Source organism: Dendronephthya gigantea, unplaced genomic scaffold (assembly GCF_004324835.1).
Source record: "Dendronephthya gigantea isolate DGI-Jeju-01 unplaced genomic scaffold, DenGig_1.0 000090F, whole genome shotgun sequence".
Taxonomy (NCBI): Eukaryota; Metazoa; Cnidaria; class Anthozoa; order Malacalcyonacea; family Nephtheidae; genus Dendronephthya; species Dendronephthya gigantea.
This window is the reverse complement of record NW_021163100.1, coordinates 775923-796703: the sequence shown is the minus strand read 5'-3', so window position 1 is coordinate 796703 and position 20781 is coordinate 775923. Positions and strand designations below refer to the sequence as shown.

The 20781-nt window shown below is 37.9% G+C and overlaps 3 protein-coding genes across 3 annotated transcripts; 1 reads left to right on the top strand and 2 right to left on the bottom strand.

The window, feature by feature from the left end:
- Positions 1-1446: 1446 nt before the first annotated feature.
- LOC114533422 lies at positions 1447-2556 on the bottom strand. The gene has a single exon (XM_028554935.1). The coding sequence runs from the start codon at positions 2554-2556 to the stop codon at positions 1447-1449; it is 1110 nt and encodes a 369-aa protein (XP_028410736.1).
- A 4101-nt stretch (positions 2557-6657) lies between these two features.
- Positions 6658-8156, bottom strand: LOC114533421. The gene is made up of 2 exons (XM_028554933.1): positions 7199-8156; positions 6658-6719 (listed from the first exon to the last, which is right to left on the bottom strand). The coding sequence occupies exons 1-2, from the start codon at positions 8154-8156 to the stop codon at positions 6658-6660; spliced, it is 1020 nt and encodes a 339-aa protein (XP_028410734.1).
- Positions 8157-10031: 1875 nt separating this feature from the next.
- On the top strand, positions 10032-16418 carry LOC114533439. Its single transcript, XM_028554958.1, has 4 exons — positions 10032-10097; positions 10447-10615; positions 10957-11052; positions 14849-16418. The coding sequence occupies exons 1-4, from the start codon at positions 10092-10094 to the stop codon at positions 16120-16122; spliced, it is 1545 nt and encodes a 514-aa protein (XP_028410759.1). The 5' UTR covers positions 10032-10091; the 3' UTR covers positions 16123-16418.
- Positions 16419-20781: the final 4363 nt, after the last annotated feature.

Sequence of the window (20781 nt, the reverse complement as noted above, 5' to 3'; positions counted from 1 at the left end):
CTTGCGTTGGTTGAAAACATTGGTTGAAAACAGGCATTCGTCCAGTTAGCAGCGTGAAGACTGGTAATTAAAAATAAATTACACAATATCCGACATGTAATTACAAATACAACGGAATCCTGATGTACACTTACTCATGAACCTGGCCTGGTATGACGGCACCGAAGACAGCAATTTGTTCCGATCTACAGAAGAGATTCAAAGCAGAGCATGTTACACTTATTTATTGTTGTTAATTTTACTGATGATGAACTTCGGGTTCAATAAAATCAGTCGTAAAAATTGTGCAAGTCGTAGTTTTCTTTTTGTCGTAGTTGTCCTGCCAGGTAAGTGATTTTCCCAGATAAGATTGTCTATATTTTCCGCCTTCAAATCAGCCAATGTTGACTGCATACATGTAGTAATATTCCTTACATCAACAACATTAACGTTTTCACGAAACTACGACTGTATAGAAATCAGGCTTAATCAAGTGAGGCTTTTCAGTATTGTTTTACACTATATAAAATTATAGCGAATGCAATTTTAAACAACAAGTTTTCTTTCGTATCAAAATTGCAGGCGACAAGAATAATTATGACAATGCATGATTTGTTGTTTTCTTTCAAGGTTAAAAATAAATTTATTGATCGGATGCTTTTTATCCATTATTAACAAGGCCGGCCTGAAAAGATACCAAATAATTAATAATACAGGATGTGTAAAAAAGTACCTCATTAAAAATCAAACTTTTGTTAGAATATGTTATAATTACTATGCTATGCTATTCAACAGTGTATTAATCATACATTGAAATTCAAACAGAAGCTTCATTTCAATATAGGGGATACATTGGGCGCACTTATTAAAAAAAAATGGATAATGCTTTTCTATGTTTTTTAAAGAACGAAGCTATGCTATTGGTTGAAATGGAAATGTATTCTAAAATTCAGCCAATGAAAATTATTCTTGCGTGGAGCTGCGACACCACCCCAAATTGTCAAAGCACAAATTTTGCTTGTCTGCACGAGTCGAAAAAGAAAACTTGTCACATAATGTGAGCACTTGTATGCGGTTGGGCAGCACACAGTATAGTGTTTTGCGATGGTGCGCTCACGTTGTCCGCTGTACGATTACATCGCTGGCTGCAAACTAAATTGTCAAAGTAAGCTTGTTGGCACATTGACACAAGCAAATGAAATTTGTCAAAGAAAAACTTGTTATAGAAAATTTGCTGTACATAAACACGTGCAATTGCCAAATAAAACTTGTCATATAAAAAATTGTCATATAGAAAACTTGCTCGTCTGTAAGAGGCTTCAGCGTAGTGATGGGGGATATAAATTATAACAATATAACCACCTTTCGGCATGTCTAAGGCCTAGATTATACGTCGCATTTTGGTCGCGTCGAATGCAATTCAAACCATATAGATAATGAGACGATAAACCTCATTAAGCTTGATTATCATCTCATTATATTTTTAGTGCAATGAACCTTACCTGCTGATTTATTATTTAAAGCAAAGCCACCGGAGAAGGCATACGAACGACCTGCTGAATACTCTTCGCTGTTCCATCCAAATGCAAGGAGGCCAAACTTCACTGCCTCGGACGAGTGATATACTTTGACAGTATTTGGACCTGATAAACTGATTACCGTCCATACATAGTTTGTTCCATTTATCTTATCCCAACGACAGTGGTTTAGTTTTACTCCATTAAAGAATAAGCCATTAATGTCTTCCTTTTCAATAAATATAGTGATTGAATCATGATAACTGAGACCGCCCGGTATTACCACATGGTAAAAGGAGAGGAACTGGTTTACTGATGGAACGACTACCATTGATGAATCTGCGTATCTCCTACCAACGCTTTCTCCTCGAATGTATTGAACTACCTGACATGGCTCACTACAATTAACATACGAAGCAAGATCCTTTTCTAAAATTAACTCTGTATATGTCCCAGGGGACAAAGTCTTAATCCAATAGGCTGTTGTGACAACAGTATTATATCTATAGGCAAAGATTCGGAAGATATCCCCGCGATTTTTGTCCATTGACCGAACAGTTGTTAACACGTACTCATATCCCCACGAAGAAATTGGGTGAAGGGACGCTCCCAAAAAAGCGGCACCCCCTAGGTTAAGTGGCGTGTCCACACCAGATATTACTGACACTTGTTTGCTTGCAATAACAAGAGTACCGGAAAGATCAGATTTTTCTGTGATGTATAGTGCTTCGAGTTTGTTAAGAACGTGGATTATGTATAATTGTGAATTTCTGCCATTATACCAAAGACCTCGATAGTATATTAAAGCATTTTTGTCGGGAATAACAATCACCCTGTTGTCGTCGTGTGCAGAAATCACTGCGACATTTGCTCTGTTAGGACTCCAGGGTTGATAGAAATACAGGTCATATGACGAAACGATATATTCTGAACCTAGCGCTTTGGTTGGTAGAGCAAGGTATCCGTCGCCAGACAGATAATAGCCTTGGGAACACAACAGTGAAATATCGCTGGTTGACGAAATTTCAATACCTTTCTGAAAGTATTTAGATGGGTCCATCCGTAGGGAAAACGGTAAATCATATACTCAAACACGCCTTCTTCTTTTATAAAAACAGTGTAGTTCCATTGCTGACCAGCCTCAGAGCTAGAGATTGTCACATATGTGTCGTACGCAGCAATCATCGATACTTCAATATTTTGCAAGCGAGTATTATAATATTGTGTCGTAAATCCAATAACAAAATTCTTTCCAAAATTATTTGAAATACCTAAAAAAATATGTAGATAATTATTTAGCTACCCGACCATGACGGCAAAAGGGACGAATTGTGCTTTAGCATATTTTTTGTACAGTAGGTAATAAGGAAAAATTGCCACAAATAAAATTAAAGAGCACAGAAATTTGTATACAAATGCAAAAGAAATGTTGTATTAATTTTATTTTTATATTGCTCGAAGAATAAAGTCATACGAAATGTGGTTTTTTATATACATCAGTATAATGCCGAATATCTTTAGCAATGGAATTGTGATTTAGATATTTTAGTGAAAAATATTCTTTGTAAATAAATAACATGACTTTAAAATCAAAATTGTTCGCTACTGGGATTAACTGTGGTTTTATTTTGAGCTTATCGTGATAATATTTCAATGACTTAAGGTGGCTTCCTACAGTTTTTCGATATTTTTAAATGCACATTTTAAACAGGATTATTCAGCATCTAAACCTTTGATTAGAAGACTAAAATTTTATACACCTTTCTGGGGACATACCTAGAACTGAAACCTATTCAGAACTTGTGCTTAGCAGTCATTGCTATAGCAACAGAGACGTCTAATAATGCCAATAAATAGAGTTAAATCGAGTTTGCATTGCAAACGAGTTCTGTGATTGCCATTTTTTTATCAAAATTTTAAAAAATAGATGACTTATCGATAGTGAAGTTTTAAAAAAATTCTGTCCAATACAATTTTTTAAGGGGTTAAAACTTCACTATCAATAAATCATCTATCGTGTAAAATTTTTAAGAAAAAAAATAAAATGGGGGTAACCGAACTTGTTTGCAATATAAACTCGACGACCTCTCTGCCAAGCACAAGTTCTGAATATATTTTGGCTTTAGATATGTTGCATGTTAGAAAAATAAAATTTTAGGCTTCTAGTCAAAGATTTCGATGCTTAATTTCCCTGTTTAAAATCTGCATCTAAAAATTTCAGAAACTGTTGGGAGCCACCATAAGAAGATTACAAGTTGAATGTTTCACTGACAAAGGAAAACAATTATTGTAAATGTCGGAATTTGCTTCCGAAAACTTCCGAAACACCATCAAAGGAAATATTGTTGAGGGTGAGCACCATTTCAGCTAATCTAATCAAAGTTGGTACACAACTCTTCACAGCAAAACTGTTCAGAGCCCAATTCCCTTAGGCATTCCCAGAGGCATTTTTTTAAAGCACGGTTCACACGAAAAAAATAAAGATAAGCAGAAATTCAAAAGCAATCTTTTCCTGCATGGGTCAAAAAAAACAAGCGAAAGGAATTCTGTTTTCAAATGTCTTCTCTTCCAGCTTCGCTTATGCTTAGAGTCTTGTGCGCTTGTTTTTAAGTCGATGCTTATCAGTGCCGGCCGCACGCTCCATAATTGTCTTCATTTCTTTGTTCTACCTTCGGCTTCCTTATGCTTGTGCTTATTTCACTCTTGTGTACCAGGCTTAACTGATTCCGACACTGTTATTTATATAAAGTTTTTTTATCAGGCACAATTTCACATGCCTCTACTCAAACCATTTATTGCAACTCCATCCTACTTGCATCGACTATCAGACTATCTTTCATTTAAGTCACTTTACCTTCAGGAACATGATTTACCATTTCTTTATTTACATCAAAACATGTTGTCAGGGGGGCCGGAATATACAGTATTGGAATAAAATATGGAAACACTAAAGTTAGGTTTGAATTATAACAAAATTTAGCTAATAAATTAGGTTAACAAACTACCACAATCGTGGGACACAGATTCAGTGAATAAATACTAAGTGCATGTACTACGTTAGTGCCCATTGGTAAAAGTTCACAACAAAGAAGAAGAGAATGGCCCCTGGGAGAGAGACAACAGAAGTACAGAGAGTACAAATGAAGATTCTGAGGGATGAAGGCTACTCATTCAGGAAGATTGCTGACAGGATGAATGTGTCGCCGAGCACAGTGTATAAGTGTGTCCAGCGTCATGAACGGAATGGCAATTTCAGAAACACCACAGGAAGAGGAAGAAAGAAAAAACTGTCAAAATCAGACGAAAAGTACCTGAAAGTGACGTCATTAAGAAACAGACGAATGTCCAGTAAGGAGCTGGCAGGAAATCTGGAAGCTGCGACAGGGAAAAAAGTGTCCTCAAGGCTGGTTCGAAAGACCTTGACAGCTGGTGGTCTTGGAGGTTATGTAGCTGTGCGAAAACCTTTGCTGCGAAAGGGCAACAAGCAGAAAAGATTGTTATGGGCCAGAAAGCACAAACAGTGGACGTCCGACCAATGGAGAAAAGTCATGTTCACAGATGAGAAAAAGTTTGAACTGTTTGGAAACAATTTGCGGCAGTATGTGCGGCGACGAAAAGGGGAGAGGTAGGATGCGTTTTACCAACCGTGAAGCATGGCGGAGGATCTCTACAAGTCTGGGGTTCCATTACGTACAGTGGGGTGGGCAGTCTGTACAGGATCACTGACATCCTAACGGCAGCCAGGTACAAGCAGATACTCATCCACCACGCTGTGCCCACTGGGCGGGCTCTTATTGGCAACAGCTTCGTTTTTCAGCAAGATAACGATCCCAAGCATACAGCAAGGGTAGTCAAACGATACCTGGAAAACAAGACACGAGATGGCAGTTTGACTGTCCTAGACTGGCCGGCCCAGAGTCCAGATATGAACATCATTGAGCAAGTGTGGACGTACATGGAGCAGGAGAAAGTGAAGAGAGCTCCTGCAAACTTGCAGCAGCTGTGGGAGGTGTTGCAGGACATCTGGAGAACTATTCCTGTTGCCTTTATCCAAAAACTTTATGACAGTGTTCCCAGTCGTGTCAATGAACTGTGTAAAGCAAAAGGGCTTCACACTAAGTATTAAAGTTCAACTGTGTGGAAGTCTAGCGTTTGTCTTTTTCTTATACTAATATTACATACAATTCTTGAGTTACAATAAAATTTGTTTGCATGTCACAGAAAATATCACGGAATGTCTTATTAATGGATATTTTATAAGATGTTTCCATATTTTATTCCAATACTGTAGATAATAACGGGGGCAGATATTCATATATTCGTGTTCTGCATTATTAACTCCTTTTGAAATCGATTGTTTTTACGATCTGCGAACACGAATATATGAATATCTGCCCCCGTTATTATCGATATTCCGGCGCCCCTGCATGTTGTAATATGTTTCCTTTGCCCTTCCTCAATTGCTGGCTATTTTTAGTCTGGAGTCAGGCGCCTCTTTCGTAACTATAATGTTTGCCAATTTGTTTTTTGTTTCACTTTTTGTTTCCTACTGGTCTATTTTTATCACGTGTTTTATCACGTGTTCTCCCTTATTTACTTCCATACTAACTCTCCTGACGAAGGCCCCTAAGTCAAAACGAAAGGAAATATTTCCCTATACGGACCTCCAGTCCGATAAATAACATTTATATGAACACAATCCTACCGCTTTGTCAGTGGCGTAGCCAGAACGATGATTGGGGGGGCCTATATTCATATATTCGTGATACGCAGGATTAATTTCTTTTCAAATGAATTGTCTTTACAGTCTATTAACACGAATATATGAATATGGGCCCCCCCAATTATCGATGCTGGCTACGCCACTGCGCTTTATGACTTGATGATGGCTTAGACGATATGGTTTCAGCAAAACTGATAAAGCCAAAACTATGCAAATTATTCTCACGCGCTTGTATTTCAATCCGAAAAAATATTATTCATTTCCCAGCTCTTATTAACGATATTTCTTATGTAACGATAATTACGATATTTTTCGCGCGAAGCGACATTTCGCTTTCTTTTCAGAGGGATCTCAACGGCAACCACATGGAACGAATTGCTCAAATGCAAAAGAATAAAGTTGCTTTGTCGGAAAAATATCACTAGAGGAAAACTGGCTTTACATACCCCGCAACCTCGACTTGTTATACGACATAGAAGATAGTAACGCGCTGATACCATCTAGAAAATAGTAGAAAATCTTTAATTCAAATCATGAAGTTACCCGGGATTACACAGAGGCAATGTCGGTAACTTACTAACTTTGTGAATTAGACAAAATAAAGAACCAAAAAAATTGAGAACTTTCTGTCACTAAACTATATAGCTATAATTATATATCATAATAATGGCAATGCCAGTATAATTTCGGAGGGCATCGGATGATATCGTAACGACGCTTTGATGTCGTAACCGAACAGCATACCGAACTCAACACTGAAAATCGCGATTGAGCTGGATAAGTGTTAACTTGTTTTAAGTCAGCAATATACTTCAAGATATTGGTCGAGTTTATTATTCAGTTCATATTAAAATTAATTCGGAATTACTTCTCGAAATGGGACGTACGTAAAATTAAAGATGATTCGAATTCTTCCGTTTTTGTTTTCAAAATAGCAACAAAAATATAATATTATGCAAAATTTTATCAAATAACTCACCATCTGTTTTTTTCTGTAAGTCAAAACCACCGGCGTATGCAAAAGAGTCAACGTTATTCCACCCAAGTACAATAAGACCAAATTTCACCAAAGAAGAAGCGTGATACACTGTAACTTCCGTTGGATCCGATAAACTAATCACCGTCCAAACATATTTTGTTCCACGCACTCTCTCCCAGCGTAAACTGTTCAGTTTCAATCCATTCATGTATAAACCATTGATGTATTCACCATCTATGACCACTGTGATTGCATCATGAAATTCTGAACCATGAGGCAGAGAAACGTGGTAATACGAAAGAAACTGACTTACTGCTGGTACAACAATCATTGAAGGTTCCACATATTTCCTATAAATTTTATCACCAATGATATATTGCACAACTTGACATGGCTTACTGCACCTAATAAATGATGTCAAATTAGTTCCTAATACCAACTCTGTATACATCCCAGTTGACAAAACCTTCGTCCAATGTGTACTTTTCACGACAGTATTATTTTCGAAGGCAAAAATACGAAAATGGTCCCCTTGTGATTTGTCCATATTTCCTACCGTTGCCAAGATGTATTCGTTCCCCCACAATGAAACAGGCAGCAGGGTCGCTTCTAAGGAAGAATACCAGCCAAATGGCATAGGAGCACAGCTTACTCCGGATATAACGGTAACCGGCTTACTTGCAATAACAACTGTCCCAGATAAATCGGAAGAAGCAGAGATATAGAGAGCGTCAAGTTTTTGAAGGACTTGAGTTATATATATTTGTGATGACTTGCCATCATACAAGATCTCGCGATGGTATATAACAGCATTCTTGTTGGCAAAAATAATAATGTTGTTGTTGTTTTGTGTTGATATTACGGCGATATTCGCTTTACCATTCTCGCATGGTTGATATGATGCTACAACGTAGACTAAACCCAGAATGTTGGTCGGTAAAGCCAAACCACCGTCCATTCTGTTATCATGACGACCAAAATTTAGACACAACACCGAAATATTTGAGGATGATGAAATCTCAGTCCCTTTTTGTAGAAATAGTGTTTGGTGCATGCGTAAGGCAACCGGTAGTTTGTATTCAAAAATTTCTCCTTCTTCAATATAAACAGTATAATTCCAAGGCTGGCCAGTTTGGGTGCTAGAGATTGTCACATTCGCTCCATTTGGTGCAAATATAGCTACTCCAATATAGTTTTCTTCATGATAGTAAGTTCGAGCTGTATAACCAATCAAAAAATGTGTCCCATAGTTACTTGGTGTTTCTGTAGTGAAATTAATGGGAAGGATTATAATTCTAATAAATTAAATATATTAATGCATAATTTATTATTTTTTTGATCAAATGTCGGATTATTAGGAAAGCTATTTGTGTTAACAAGAGTTAAATACTCCCTGATATCACAAATATACCACATTTGATATCATCAGTAATGTTAAAAACACGAGCGGCAACAAGTCTGAATGTTTGAGACTCGATGGAAAAAAACTTACTATTTCCCGAGGCAGTGTATACATTAAGCATTTTGTTATATAGGAAAAAAAACATACATGTTACACGACAATTTCAATTAAAAAAAACACTTTATTTTGTTATGACAAGAAGAGGGCAACAATTTCTTACTTGTTTCCCTGGCGGAAAACATTGAATCTATTTAAAGTCATGTGACTACGAATAAACCAATCACATTTAAAATACACAACCTATATAACAATCAGTATATACAATCGACACGGCCGCGAGTGTTGTAAACAACTTGTGAAATAAATTTGTAATAAATAAGATTTGAATAGACAAGGAGTCAGTTGTGGCTTTATTTTTCCAATACAACCACTTGTGTTTGTAACTGATTTGCATATCTATTCAAAATGATTTGTTTGGGGTATCCAGGGTGTGCATGTGACCTAATTCACGAAATTTGGTTGGGTATAAACATCGTTAATTATTCACGATTTCACAATATTAATACGTTAAACTATCGATATGGGGTTGTAAACAATAACGATTTATATAACGCGCCGAATATTTCTATATTCTAATAATTAATTTATTCACATATGATATTAATTTATTCACATTTGCAATTATTTTATTCACACTTGAATTTATTTATTCGCAATTCATAATTATTTTATTCACACTCTATAATATTTTATTCGCACTTTGCAAATTAATTTATTCACACTTTGCAAATTAATTTACTCGCACTTTATAATTATTTTATCCGCACTTTATAATTTTTTATTCGCATTTTGCAAATTAATTTATTCACATTTCACGAACCATTGCGATTTGCGAGGCGAGATAATTTGGCGCGTAATAGTATGTCTCCTTAGCATGAAACAACGTGTAAAAAATGTAAATTCTTGACAAGTTTCGACATGGCACAGCAGGGAAAAGTTAACAGTTCTATGACATCCATTCGACAAGCTGCTGATGCGCTAAGAACGCTACAATCGTTAACCAACGCCGATATTGAACGTGTTGCTCATTTATCAACAGAAAATTCATTATCCACAGAAGAACGTCGCCCATTTCAGCCAGTGTTATCAATACGGGAAGAGCTTTCCTCCCGTTTCCCTACAATAGCTCATAGCTCTCGCAATTCTAGTAGAAATTCAAGCAAAAGGAAACGATCCAGTTCTACGTCAGTGGCGTCAACAATAAAACGTGGACGGGCTGGACGACCTGTCACAAAGCATGTTGTTTACAAAGACCTTGTGATCATACCAAATCCCCAAACTGCGCGAGTCCCGACCCATAGCAGCCGAATTGAGTTAGAAAAAAGAGGCTTGGTCGTCTCAGAGTTTCCTTTTGACCGGGCATGGGATGCAGCAACATTATCCAAAAAAATTGTTGAGCAACTGCCAAGATCTGAAATTCCGTTTGAGTTTATGAAGGTATATGTAGAATATATTATTTTGCAAAAACCAAAAAAGTCAAAGAAACAGTGTGCTCAAACATTTTAACAATTATTTCACAATTGTGTAATTGTGTGTATAAAACACAACAAGTACTTGTTTTGAGTCTGTGGAAAGGGGTTCAGGCTAATTGCTGGAGCAGGTGTGCTAAATTTAATTATATAATTAAATTTATAACAGTGCTTAAAAATATACTGTAGTTATCTCACAGTCAGTCCTATAATCATACAGTTTCCAAAAGGGTGTTAAGGAACACAATATGAATATTATCAATCAATTTATGGACAAGTACTATTTTGCCATAATCCTCCCTATCTGTTAATTGCAGGCTTGTTATGGGTCTCTGATTTTGCCCAAACTTGCTGAAGGTGTTTCAATGACTTGTGAAGTCCTCATGAAAATGTCTGGACAAGGCTGTGTGTATGTAAGATTACAAGAAGAATTGATTGAGGAAGAATCTGCTGAGGATATCATGGAAGACTGCATTTTTGATGATGGTAAAACAATTTTTCACACATTTTAACCTAATTAGCAAGCAATGGCAAACACTAAACAAAAATTGCAACACCAATCTGCCATACACTTAAGAAAAATTGTGAGTTGTCACAATTAATACTAGAATGGGTTTAATACTACCAAAGTTTTCACCAGGCCTAAATTATGGGGAACTTTGGTATAATGCTTAGCAAAGTGTGTCTCTGATGACATTGCTAGATCTGCGTAGAAAGTTATATGGGGGTTGTATTAGCCAATGTTATAAGAATATATATTTTTCATAATTATCTTTGCTTTAATTAATCAATGATATTCATTTGGGTTGTTTTTTTTAACCTAATAGAAAATGAAAATGATAATGAATCAATGGGACCATTAAACAACAATGACTCTTTCAATGATGATTATGTTAGAGACAGCAATGCAAACCAACCATCAGGTGACATAAATATTAGAAGCATTAACTGTATGGTAAATTTTGATGTTTGTCAAGTCCCTGTCTTTCTTACAAGTAAAATATCAATTACATCACATCACAATTGTACATGTACATTTTATTGGTTAACACACTCTTTATTTTCTTTAATAGGTAGATTGATATATAATAATTTATTCACATTATTAGTACTAGGGAAATTTACAATAATCAATCATGCATTAAAATTAAGTATAATAGTTCTACAGACTATTTACAAAAACAACTTAACTAGACTACTCGCTAATGTTGGAGTTCCATTCCGACAACGTAATGTCGTTAGTTGATGTGATGGATGCAGTCCTCCAACTTCGACTGCCGCGAACACACACCACGCGAGCTCTAAGCAAAGCAAAGGCGATCTTTCGTCGTAACCAGCTAACCACCATAGATGTAGAATGATTCTTCTTGTCAGCCAGCTTCGCACCCAGGAAGGAAAGAAAATGTTGGGTCTCTCTTCCGCATCCGCCAAAGGCGCTGAAGACGACCGGTGTGAAGGAGCCATGCTCGAACTCAACAATCCGTTGGTTGTAATGTCGCTTCTTTTCCCGTTCGTTGGCTTTAAACGAGCTGCTCAACGTCTGGCGTCGATGTGTAGAGGCGTATGGGTTAAACACCCTTACATCAAAAAATGCCTTTTCACATCTCTGCCAGAAACCTCTCGCAGCAATGTCCACTCTGGCGTCATCGGCTGAGTTAGCACTGGATGGAAGAACCTCGCCAGTCAAAGGAGCAAGAGCAGGTTCAATTGAAACATCGTAAGCAACGTCATCGATAGCAGCAGCAAGTAGATCACGGATCTCATTATGTCTTCGATGGATAAAACCTCCTTTCAGGCACGACAGGGCATGATCTACCGTGAACGATTTTCCACAAGCGCAGAAAGATGGAAGGCGTTTCAAAGGCCATCGATAACGCATGTAGATTGCATCAAAGAACTCACGCTTGGTCAAGATGTAGCCCTCTTCAGCAAGTGGCAGAGCAGTTAGCCAAGCTGAGGATCCTTTCAACTGGGCGAGGTCATTTGCTCGAATCTGCTCTTCACTCATGCTCGATCTCAAGTTCTGTAGCAGCAACGAGTTCCTAGCTTGACGTTGTTTTGCAATCTCACGGCGAAGATCGTGGATGGAATCTCCATGTTCTGCTGATGGTGTACCATTCTGGTGGATGATTCTACTTGAGAGAAGATGACAGATGGTTGTGGAGTTCAAATGTTCTTCATCACAGATGTCGTTAAAGATCGGAATACCAAGACCTCCCATACGAGCTGGAAGCGAAACCAATTGTCGCTCATGGATGGACAAGCTACGGTTATCGAGGAGTGCAGGAAGGAGCTTCAGGTTGATGGTGTCGTCAACAAGCTGCATCGCGGTCTTGATACCTGGAACGGCACGAATGTGGTAAGTAAATCTGTGCCGAAAACCCGAGACAAACGCCGTGTATGCTGCTTGGGGTTGGAATTTGGCAATTTCACTCAAAACGTGAAGTTGCTGGCACCATTTACTAACTAAAGAACTAATATACTTATCTTTTCCGTCATCCGATCCAAGATATCCTCCAAGGTACTTATGCCCTTCACTTGAAATTCGTACATTAGTTCCAGCGAAGATCTCAATGGCAGTCTGCTCCAGGTGTGGCTTCACAATCAACCAGGATTTATCAGCTCGCGGGTAGTAACCAAGACTCGGACCATGCACGGCAATCTTCTCCCACCAGGCACGCAGTTGCATTAGCTTACCTGCCCCACTAAGGTCATCCGCGTACGCAACATGCCTTACATCACTAGCTTCACCAGATTTAATCATGAGCAGGAGTGGAGTAATGGCGACGGCGTATAACGGCATGGCTAACGGATCACCTTGCGTGGTACCTTCAGCTGATGCAATTTCTTTACCACCTTGCACGAACAATCTTGAAGCTGTTACATAACAATTGAACGTATAAACAGCCATTGCAGGACAAATGTACTGAATGTTATGTAACATGATCTTGCGGTTGATGGAATTGAACGCATTGGTGGCGTCTACCAGTAAGACAGCGTCTGTTTCTTCTTCTTCAAAAATCTTCGACATGGCGTGAACAGCAGCCTCGCAGCCTGATTGTTGTCCTGCACATAGCTGCAAGTCTCCTGCGCTATCCATGATTTGTGGTTTAATGGCAAAGACAATTGATTTTCCAATTATCCGTCGTAGAACCTCTCCAATCCCAATCGGTCTGACACCAGGGTTCTTGTCCAGAGGTATTAAGCGACACGCTAAGAAGGTCTCTAAGCTGGTGGTCTGATCTGCTCCAATAACGACCTTCTGGGTTGCAAGTGTTCTCGCCATTAACGCTATTGCGGATCGTAGATCTTTGCCAGCATCTCCATAGTTGCGAGACACCAAAATATGCCGCCATCCAAGTGCGTCAAGACCTGAAGGACCAGCAGCACCTTGAGTCCTCAATGCTGCTTTTGCTATGGCTGCCTCGTCGATGTTGGCGAATAACGATGGATCGACATATGGAATTTCACCATCAATCATGACGGAATGATCCTCAGGTTGTGCAGGTGGATGTTTCTGCAAGAGGTCCTTGTACACAGCGTCATTAAGAGGAAGAACTCCACCACATGATTGTTCATCCAACAAACGTAGAGCTGCGTTCACTTTGCCACGAAACATGAGACTAGCGAAGGTCTTGGAAAGCTGTTCATTCGAAACCTTTCTAGTAGCCAGTAGTGTCGACTGGATGGTTCTGCATTCCCGAAGTAACCCATCAAAGTTACCTTGTTGCCACAAAGCCATGCGCCGAGACAGACAAGTCACATGGTCTTTCGATCTCGATTTGAAACTCGGTTTTTGTAAGAGAAGAGCAGGCATGATCATAGTAAGTTTTAAAGAAATATCATGCAAGATCTCCGAGTTACTGTTCCAAGCGTTAACAAGTCTCTCCAGTTCCCTGACGTATGACTTTCCAGCAGCTCCACTCGGCAACATAAACAGATTTTTGCGCCAAAAAACCACCTCTTCATAGGCTGCGTTAACAACTTGCTTTAGATCGTCTTTAGTGAGGCTGCCCCAAACACATGGTGATCCGCTATTTTGAGAACTTGAGGGAGTAACCGGATCGACAACAATAGAACCAGGCATACTTGATGTTTGTCCATCTTGTTGACTCGCTCCACCAGTTGCGTGTTTTTTCCTGCATGAATTTAAATGTAGCGACCGTCCTCGTTCCGAACCAAATTGTCTCGGGCACAAATTACATTGAAATGCGCGCTCTCCGCTTTGCTTTCTTGCGGCATAGTTTCTAATTAGCGTGCTTCGTCACCAACCAATTTACCAAATCACGTAGCACGCGGTTAACGGAATAACGTTCGCAAATATAATTTAACGGTCCAAACTCGAGAAATAGCAAAATATTTGCGTAAAAGTTCCAAAAATATATATAATATAACCAATTCGAACTCACAGAATTCACAGTTGAAGTAGCACTGGAAATTATTCACGCTAAAAGCAATGAACGCGTAACCACTCCAATGACCAATGTTCGATGTCCAAATCTTGATAAAGTCACAAAATGCGCGAAAACACCAAGTTAACAAAAAATAACACCAACGTTGTTTTAAAGATATCCTTACTTAAGTAATAACGCAATAATGTTTCTAAAAATTTAGCAGTAATTGTGTAAAAATTTCAAATGTCACGGAGCACTATTTTTTAGCGTCTTTACGCCATAGTGCGCGTGCGTTTTCTTTAATTGTGTTTTTTTTCATTTGCAGTTAGTAACTTCCAGGAAGCCCATACTATTGTGAATGAAAGCATTAACAATAGGTCATCCAATTCCACACTTGAAGAATTTCTTCAGATTCCTGCAAATGATGAATCCCAGATTGAAGTGACACTTCCATTATCAGAGCCAGAGGGTAACTCGCAAGAAGCTCCCATTGTTATAGTTGATGAAAACATTAACAGCGAATCGTCAAACACCGAGACCGAAGAACAACTGGAGACCATACCAATATATGAAATTGAAATATTCCATCGTCCAGTACGTGAAATTTCCATACGAAGAAGCGATGTTCTCAGGTCAATGATATCAGAATTCAAAGATACTGACGTTCTGAAATTTAATATAATTTTCGTATTTATCGGAGATAATGGTCTCGTGAAAAAAGGAAGAGGAACTGGAGTCACACGTGAGATACTGAGTCTTTTTTGGAGCGAATTCGCTATTGCTCTGTCGGTTGGATCATCTGAGAAAGTTCCGTCAATTAGACATGATTATCAAACTCCAGAGTGGCAAAGTGTGGCTAGGATTCTTACGTTTGGGTTTAAAGAGGAGGGTTATTTTCCTATTTACCTTTCAAGAGCCTTTATTGGGAGCTGCCTTTTTGGAGAGGGTAGTCTTACCGAAGAATGTCTTCTCGATTCCTTCAATGCGTATGTTTCTAAGGATGAACAAGACACCATTAATATGTGTCTGAAGGATGAAATCAAACCTAACGACAAAGACGTTTTAGAATTCCTGAGCAGTTACAAGTGTCATCGTAATCCAACTAAAAACAATTTTTCTATCATATTGCAAGAACTAGCACACCAAGAGCTAGTCCAAAAGCCCCGATATATTGCAAATGCATGGAGTGAAGAATTGATGTCCTTAAAAGGCTTTCCCGAGTTCAATAGTTTCAATAGCTTGTCCACTATGTACGCCGAAAAGAAGCCTTCAGCAAAGCGACTTATCAAACTTCTTGATGCCAAACCAAATTCAGACGCCGATCGCGCTTGCCTTGACCATTTGAAGAGGTACATAAAGTCATTAGATGAGACCATGATGGGTGGTTTTCTACAGTTTATCACAGGAAGCAATATTATCACAGTGTCTAATATTGCTGTATCGTTCAATTCAAACGAAGGTCATTCCCGAGGGATTGTCGCGCATACCTGTGGCCCTTTGTTGGAAGTACCGTCAACTTACCAATCGTACAACGAACTCGCAGAGGACTTCAGTAATATTTTAAGAAACTCGTTTGCTTGGTCATTTATAATCGTATAAAACACTTTATCACTACTGGCTGTGATAATTCCTATACTTGTTTGTTTGTTTCTTGTTAGTTTCTATGCTATATGGCCTTACATTAATTATAGCTTTCTCTGCTTTGTAAATGCAAAACTCGAGCTTGCTAGACACTTTAATCGTGCGCTCATTACCAATTTTAAGCCCCGTTTACACTATACACAAACTAACCCGGGTCGAACCCTGGGTTTGTTTACATTAGTGTTGATTCGACCCGGATTAGTATGTGTAGTGTAAACGGGCTTAAAAGTATGCGTTGTGTTGATATTTGTAAAATAAAAGGGTAAGTGGTTGTTCTCGTAGTAGAAGAGTTTTTTATGAATTAAAACAGAAAAAAAAAACATGGAAAAATGTGTCTTTTTACTTTTTTGCTTTTTAATGTTAATTTATCACATTAAAATTCTAAAACATGCAGTGGTTCCTGAGTCGTTTTCGTGATCCGAGTTGCGGACACTGTTTGCTTTTTAGGCTATGTTTTAAAGAACTAGCTAGTCACTGATATTTAGTTTGGTAGGACGTCCAGTCCCATCTTGGATCCAGAACCTTTATTGTCCACCACTGTCAAAACCTTAATTTAACTACAATTCCTGGAAACAATCATGTTAAGGCAAGAAATGCCCCTGCCCACGGTTACAACGTGTGTAAGAGAAGATTTTTTCATTATGTCGTCTATTTTGGGTGGGAAACGTTCAAACCCTAAAATCTTTTCGGCGTATCGCTCAAAATTAATTTATTTTACCTTCATTCTTTAGATTATGTTGTGAACTAAGTTTTGCCGGAATATAATTTATAATGCGGTTATTGAAATGAATACAAAAATAGCTTCGATTGTCATTCAAGTGTCATCTTTTTCACAATTCATTTTCACAATATTTTGAGATTATACAGTAAACATACTTTGTTGCGCTTTTCAGGTTTGCAAAAAAACTTAGTGTTGAAAATTTTAATACTGTTGCATGAAGATATAAACTGAGGTTTTAAGCATTATTACGCGACAAAAAACGCGAGATTAACATTTTCGAAGGGTGATTTATGCCGAAATTAATAATGGTTCTAACTATGTCTGTACACACGCGATGTTGCCAGGGGCCGGTTGTTCGTACGGCGTTTAGCTTAAACGGTGGATTTGAACTTATCCACCGTTTAAGCTAAACGCCGTACGAACAACCGGCCCCAGGATTGTAGTTTGTATAAATGAAATTTGTTATTCACATATTGGTACTAACTTTGTGGTTTGATTAATGTAAAAGTTCATGGAGTAAACGAACACATTTGATAAACCTTTCTCTTCCATCTCCTGCAAGGGGATCACAATGTGTTTCAACGTAGATTCTTTGTTCGTCTGTCAAATATATTTCTACAGGAGGTACAATGATCTCATCATCCTCTTCAACAAGTACCGTTTCATCTGCATCAATTCCATAACCGATTAAGTCAGTCTCACTGAGAACCCCGTCGATTCCTGAGTAACCAGAGTTGATATTTTCCAAAACACCAGCTGTAAAAAGTTGCAAAGGAGACATGTTATTTTCAGTTGATAACGGGTGATTCTGCCACTGAGCAGCGAATTCTTTCAAGCATTTGTTGATTCTCTGGATATATACATAATGGAGGGCAGAGATGTGAACATCATTTAATGGATCCAGATTTTCAGATTCCTCCAGTTCATTGAAAATTCTTGCGAAGAAGCAAAGAACACCCGAATATATGTCACGGTGCATTCTTTCAACTCTGGTGTTATGAACTGAGCTTCCCGTTATAATACTTCCTCTTCCAAGTCCCCTCGTCTCGAGCATATAGCGAGCGACTTCTATGTTCTCCAAACCATGATCGCTTCTAACTCTGGATGGCAAGCCAAACTGAGCAACACCTTCTCTGAACAAATTTAAAACTGTGTCTGCGCGGTTATTGTCAGCACAGTGAGCGTAAATTAAAAGGCGAGAATAACCATCAACACAACAATGGACGACGAGCTTCCAGCGAATTAACTTGTGGTTCCCGTCAATATGCCATAGGGCGTTAGGCGTAGGAACACTGTACTTGCGTCTGTAAATTACAGGTCGCCATCTTAGAGCAGTACCTAGAGGGTCAACCTTACGAAGGCAATCGCGCACTCTCCAGCGCTGAACACGTATACCTCGAGCCCGTAACGCCCCCATCAGTCGTCTTTCACCAATGTTAGGGGTGATATTACGAACATCCTGAACAACAAGTTCTAACTGGTCGTCAGTGATACTTGTCCATTCGTCTGGCTGTTGATTTATATTCAACTGCGTTCTTCTTCTTGAAAGAGTACTCATACTTATACCAAGGAGACAGGCGATACTGCTCCATGTAAAATGCATATCTCTTAAAAATTCAATTTGTTCTTTCTCTATTATATAAGAAGGTCTTCCTGGTCCTAGTGTTGTTTTACAGACTGTTACAGAGTACCCAAAAGGTTGTTCAGTTGATATTGATTTCGTATTGATAAACTCTTGTGTTAATTGACGTATGGTTTCCAGGATTCCTTTAAGGATGTCACATAGGTTCCTATCACGGTGGCTGTTTTCGTCCGTGCCGTTTAGGATAACCACCGATATCTGCTCTACCAACATTTGCAATGTGGAAGATGCGTCTTCCAATCTTCGAGCCATAGTCTCGATAAAATCATCAGTGACGACATGTTCATTTTCACTAAGCTCTGTAAACTCAGCTAACAATCTTTGTAATTGTTCAAAGAAGACTCGAAGTCCATGTTCATTTCTTTCCCGTGCGATGAAATGCGCCATTGGCAAACACCATGATCCAATGAAAGTTGCGTAAACTACATACTTTTTACTGTGATTTTAGAGACACATTTAAACTTGCCAATAACCGGTTCTTATACTGTAAGTTATGATTAAGTGTGAATGTATTCATTATAGTATGTGAAAACTTTATAGTTATAAAGTGTGAATAAAATTATTATAAAGTATGAATAAATTAATTTGTAAGCTATGAATAAATTAATTTGAAAAGTGTGAATAAATTAATTTGAAAAGTGTGAATAAATTAATTTGAAAAGTGTGAATAAATTAATTTGCATAGTGTGAATAAAATAATATGAAGTGTGAATAAAATAATTGAAAATGTGAATAAATTAATATCATATGTGAATAAATTAATTATTAGAATATAGAAATATTCGGCGCGTCATAGATTTAAAATCCAATTTTAGCTTTTAAAAGCTTCGAATAATTTATTAAAATCTGAACAACTCTTTTTCGTTAGAAAATTCGAGGTGCGATAGGGAAAACATAATTTGTTTCTATTTTGTTTTTTAGAGTTATATTTTCCTTCCACTGTCGCTTCTAAAAGGTATGCATGTACTTGCTCTACCCCTATATTTCGAATATCTGTAAAACGAGGTAATCAGCAACTCTCTTATATTGGCTACGTCAAATTTCAATGAAGTTTTATCTGTTTTTTGTATCTCTGCTTGTATAATGAAGTCGGAATTACTTATCTAATACACTTGATAATATTTCACCCGGCACAACAATAAAAAGCCATTCTTTTGTGGTAAACACAACTTTAATATTTTCAAATGTACTTCACTATAAATCTAAATGTGTTATGTAGGTAAGAATCTCGTAGTACTTTTGCCGCTTTTTTCACAAAAATATGAGGGTAACCTTTGATTGTTTGAAAATATACGGCCGTTGCGAGCATAGGCAGCCCTGAAATCTGTTTATACTCAGTCTTCGACTGCATTGTTTACGCGCGCGGTCAGCTTCTACTGTCTGTACTAATTACTGTATTATATATTGATAAGGTTGGCAAATTAATTTTCAAGCCAACACGTATCTTCGGAGAAATAGTAAAAAAACTTTGGAACTACACAGCAAGGAACACAAAAAAATACATTACATACTTACTTATGATTCTAGACGTATAAGACGGCACCAGTGATAAAAAGTTCTTCATTTCTGAAAGTTAAAATTAATGTGTTTAATTAGTTTATATAACTTTATATATTTGGCTATATTGATGAATATAGAATTTGAAGTTAAAAGCGAGTAAATAAGCGCACTTTTCTTAGTTAAGTGATCCAAAAAACGAAGCTAGCTATAAACACGTTTTATTACAGCTTCGGCTAGAAAAATAACCGCAGTTTAATAAGCAAGTATACCCCTTCAGCGATTGAAGGCAAATTAAATGGCTACCGATTATTGATGTTGATATTTTGGGGGACATAATTAATTCTATGCCATGCATGCACGGATATAATGTTTAGAGTGCAATTTGGAACTTGTTCAAAATAATAACGTATATATAGTGCTTCGTGTCTTTGTCTTCGCTGTTGCTTAAAAAGTACTCTACAGTGTGCCGTCTCAAACAAAACAATAATGATCTCAAAGCACTTATTTAGGACACTAGGTATTTTGGCATTGTTGGCTCACTCTGTCTTACAATCATGCTTTATCTATACGAGTGCTGGCCAACGTTATCTGTGAACAGGGCCGTAGCTAGAAGTTTAATTGGGGGGGGGGTGTATATTCATATATTCGTCTTATGCTCAACTGATTTCTTTCGTACGCTATTGTTCCTACGGTAGATAAACATGAATATATGAATGAATATCCCCCCTCCCAATTAAGCGATCTAGCTACCGCC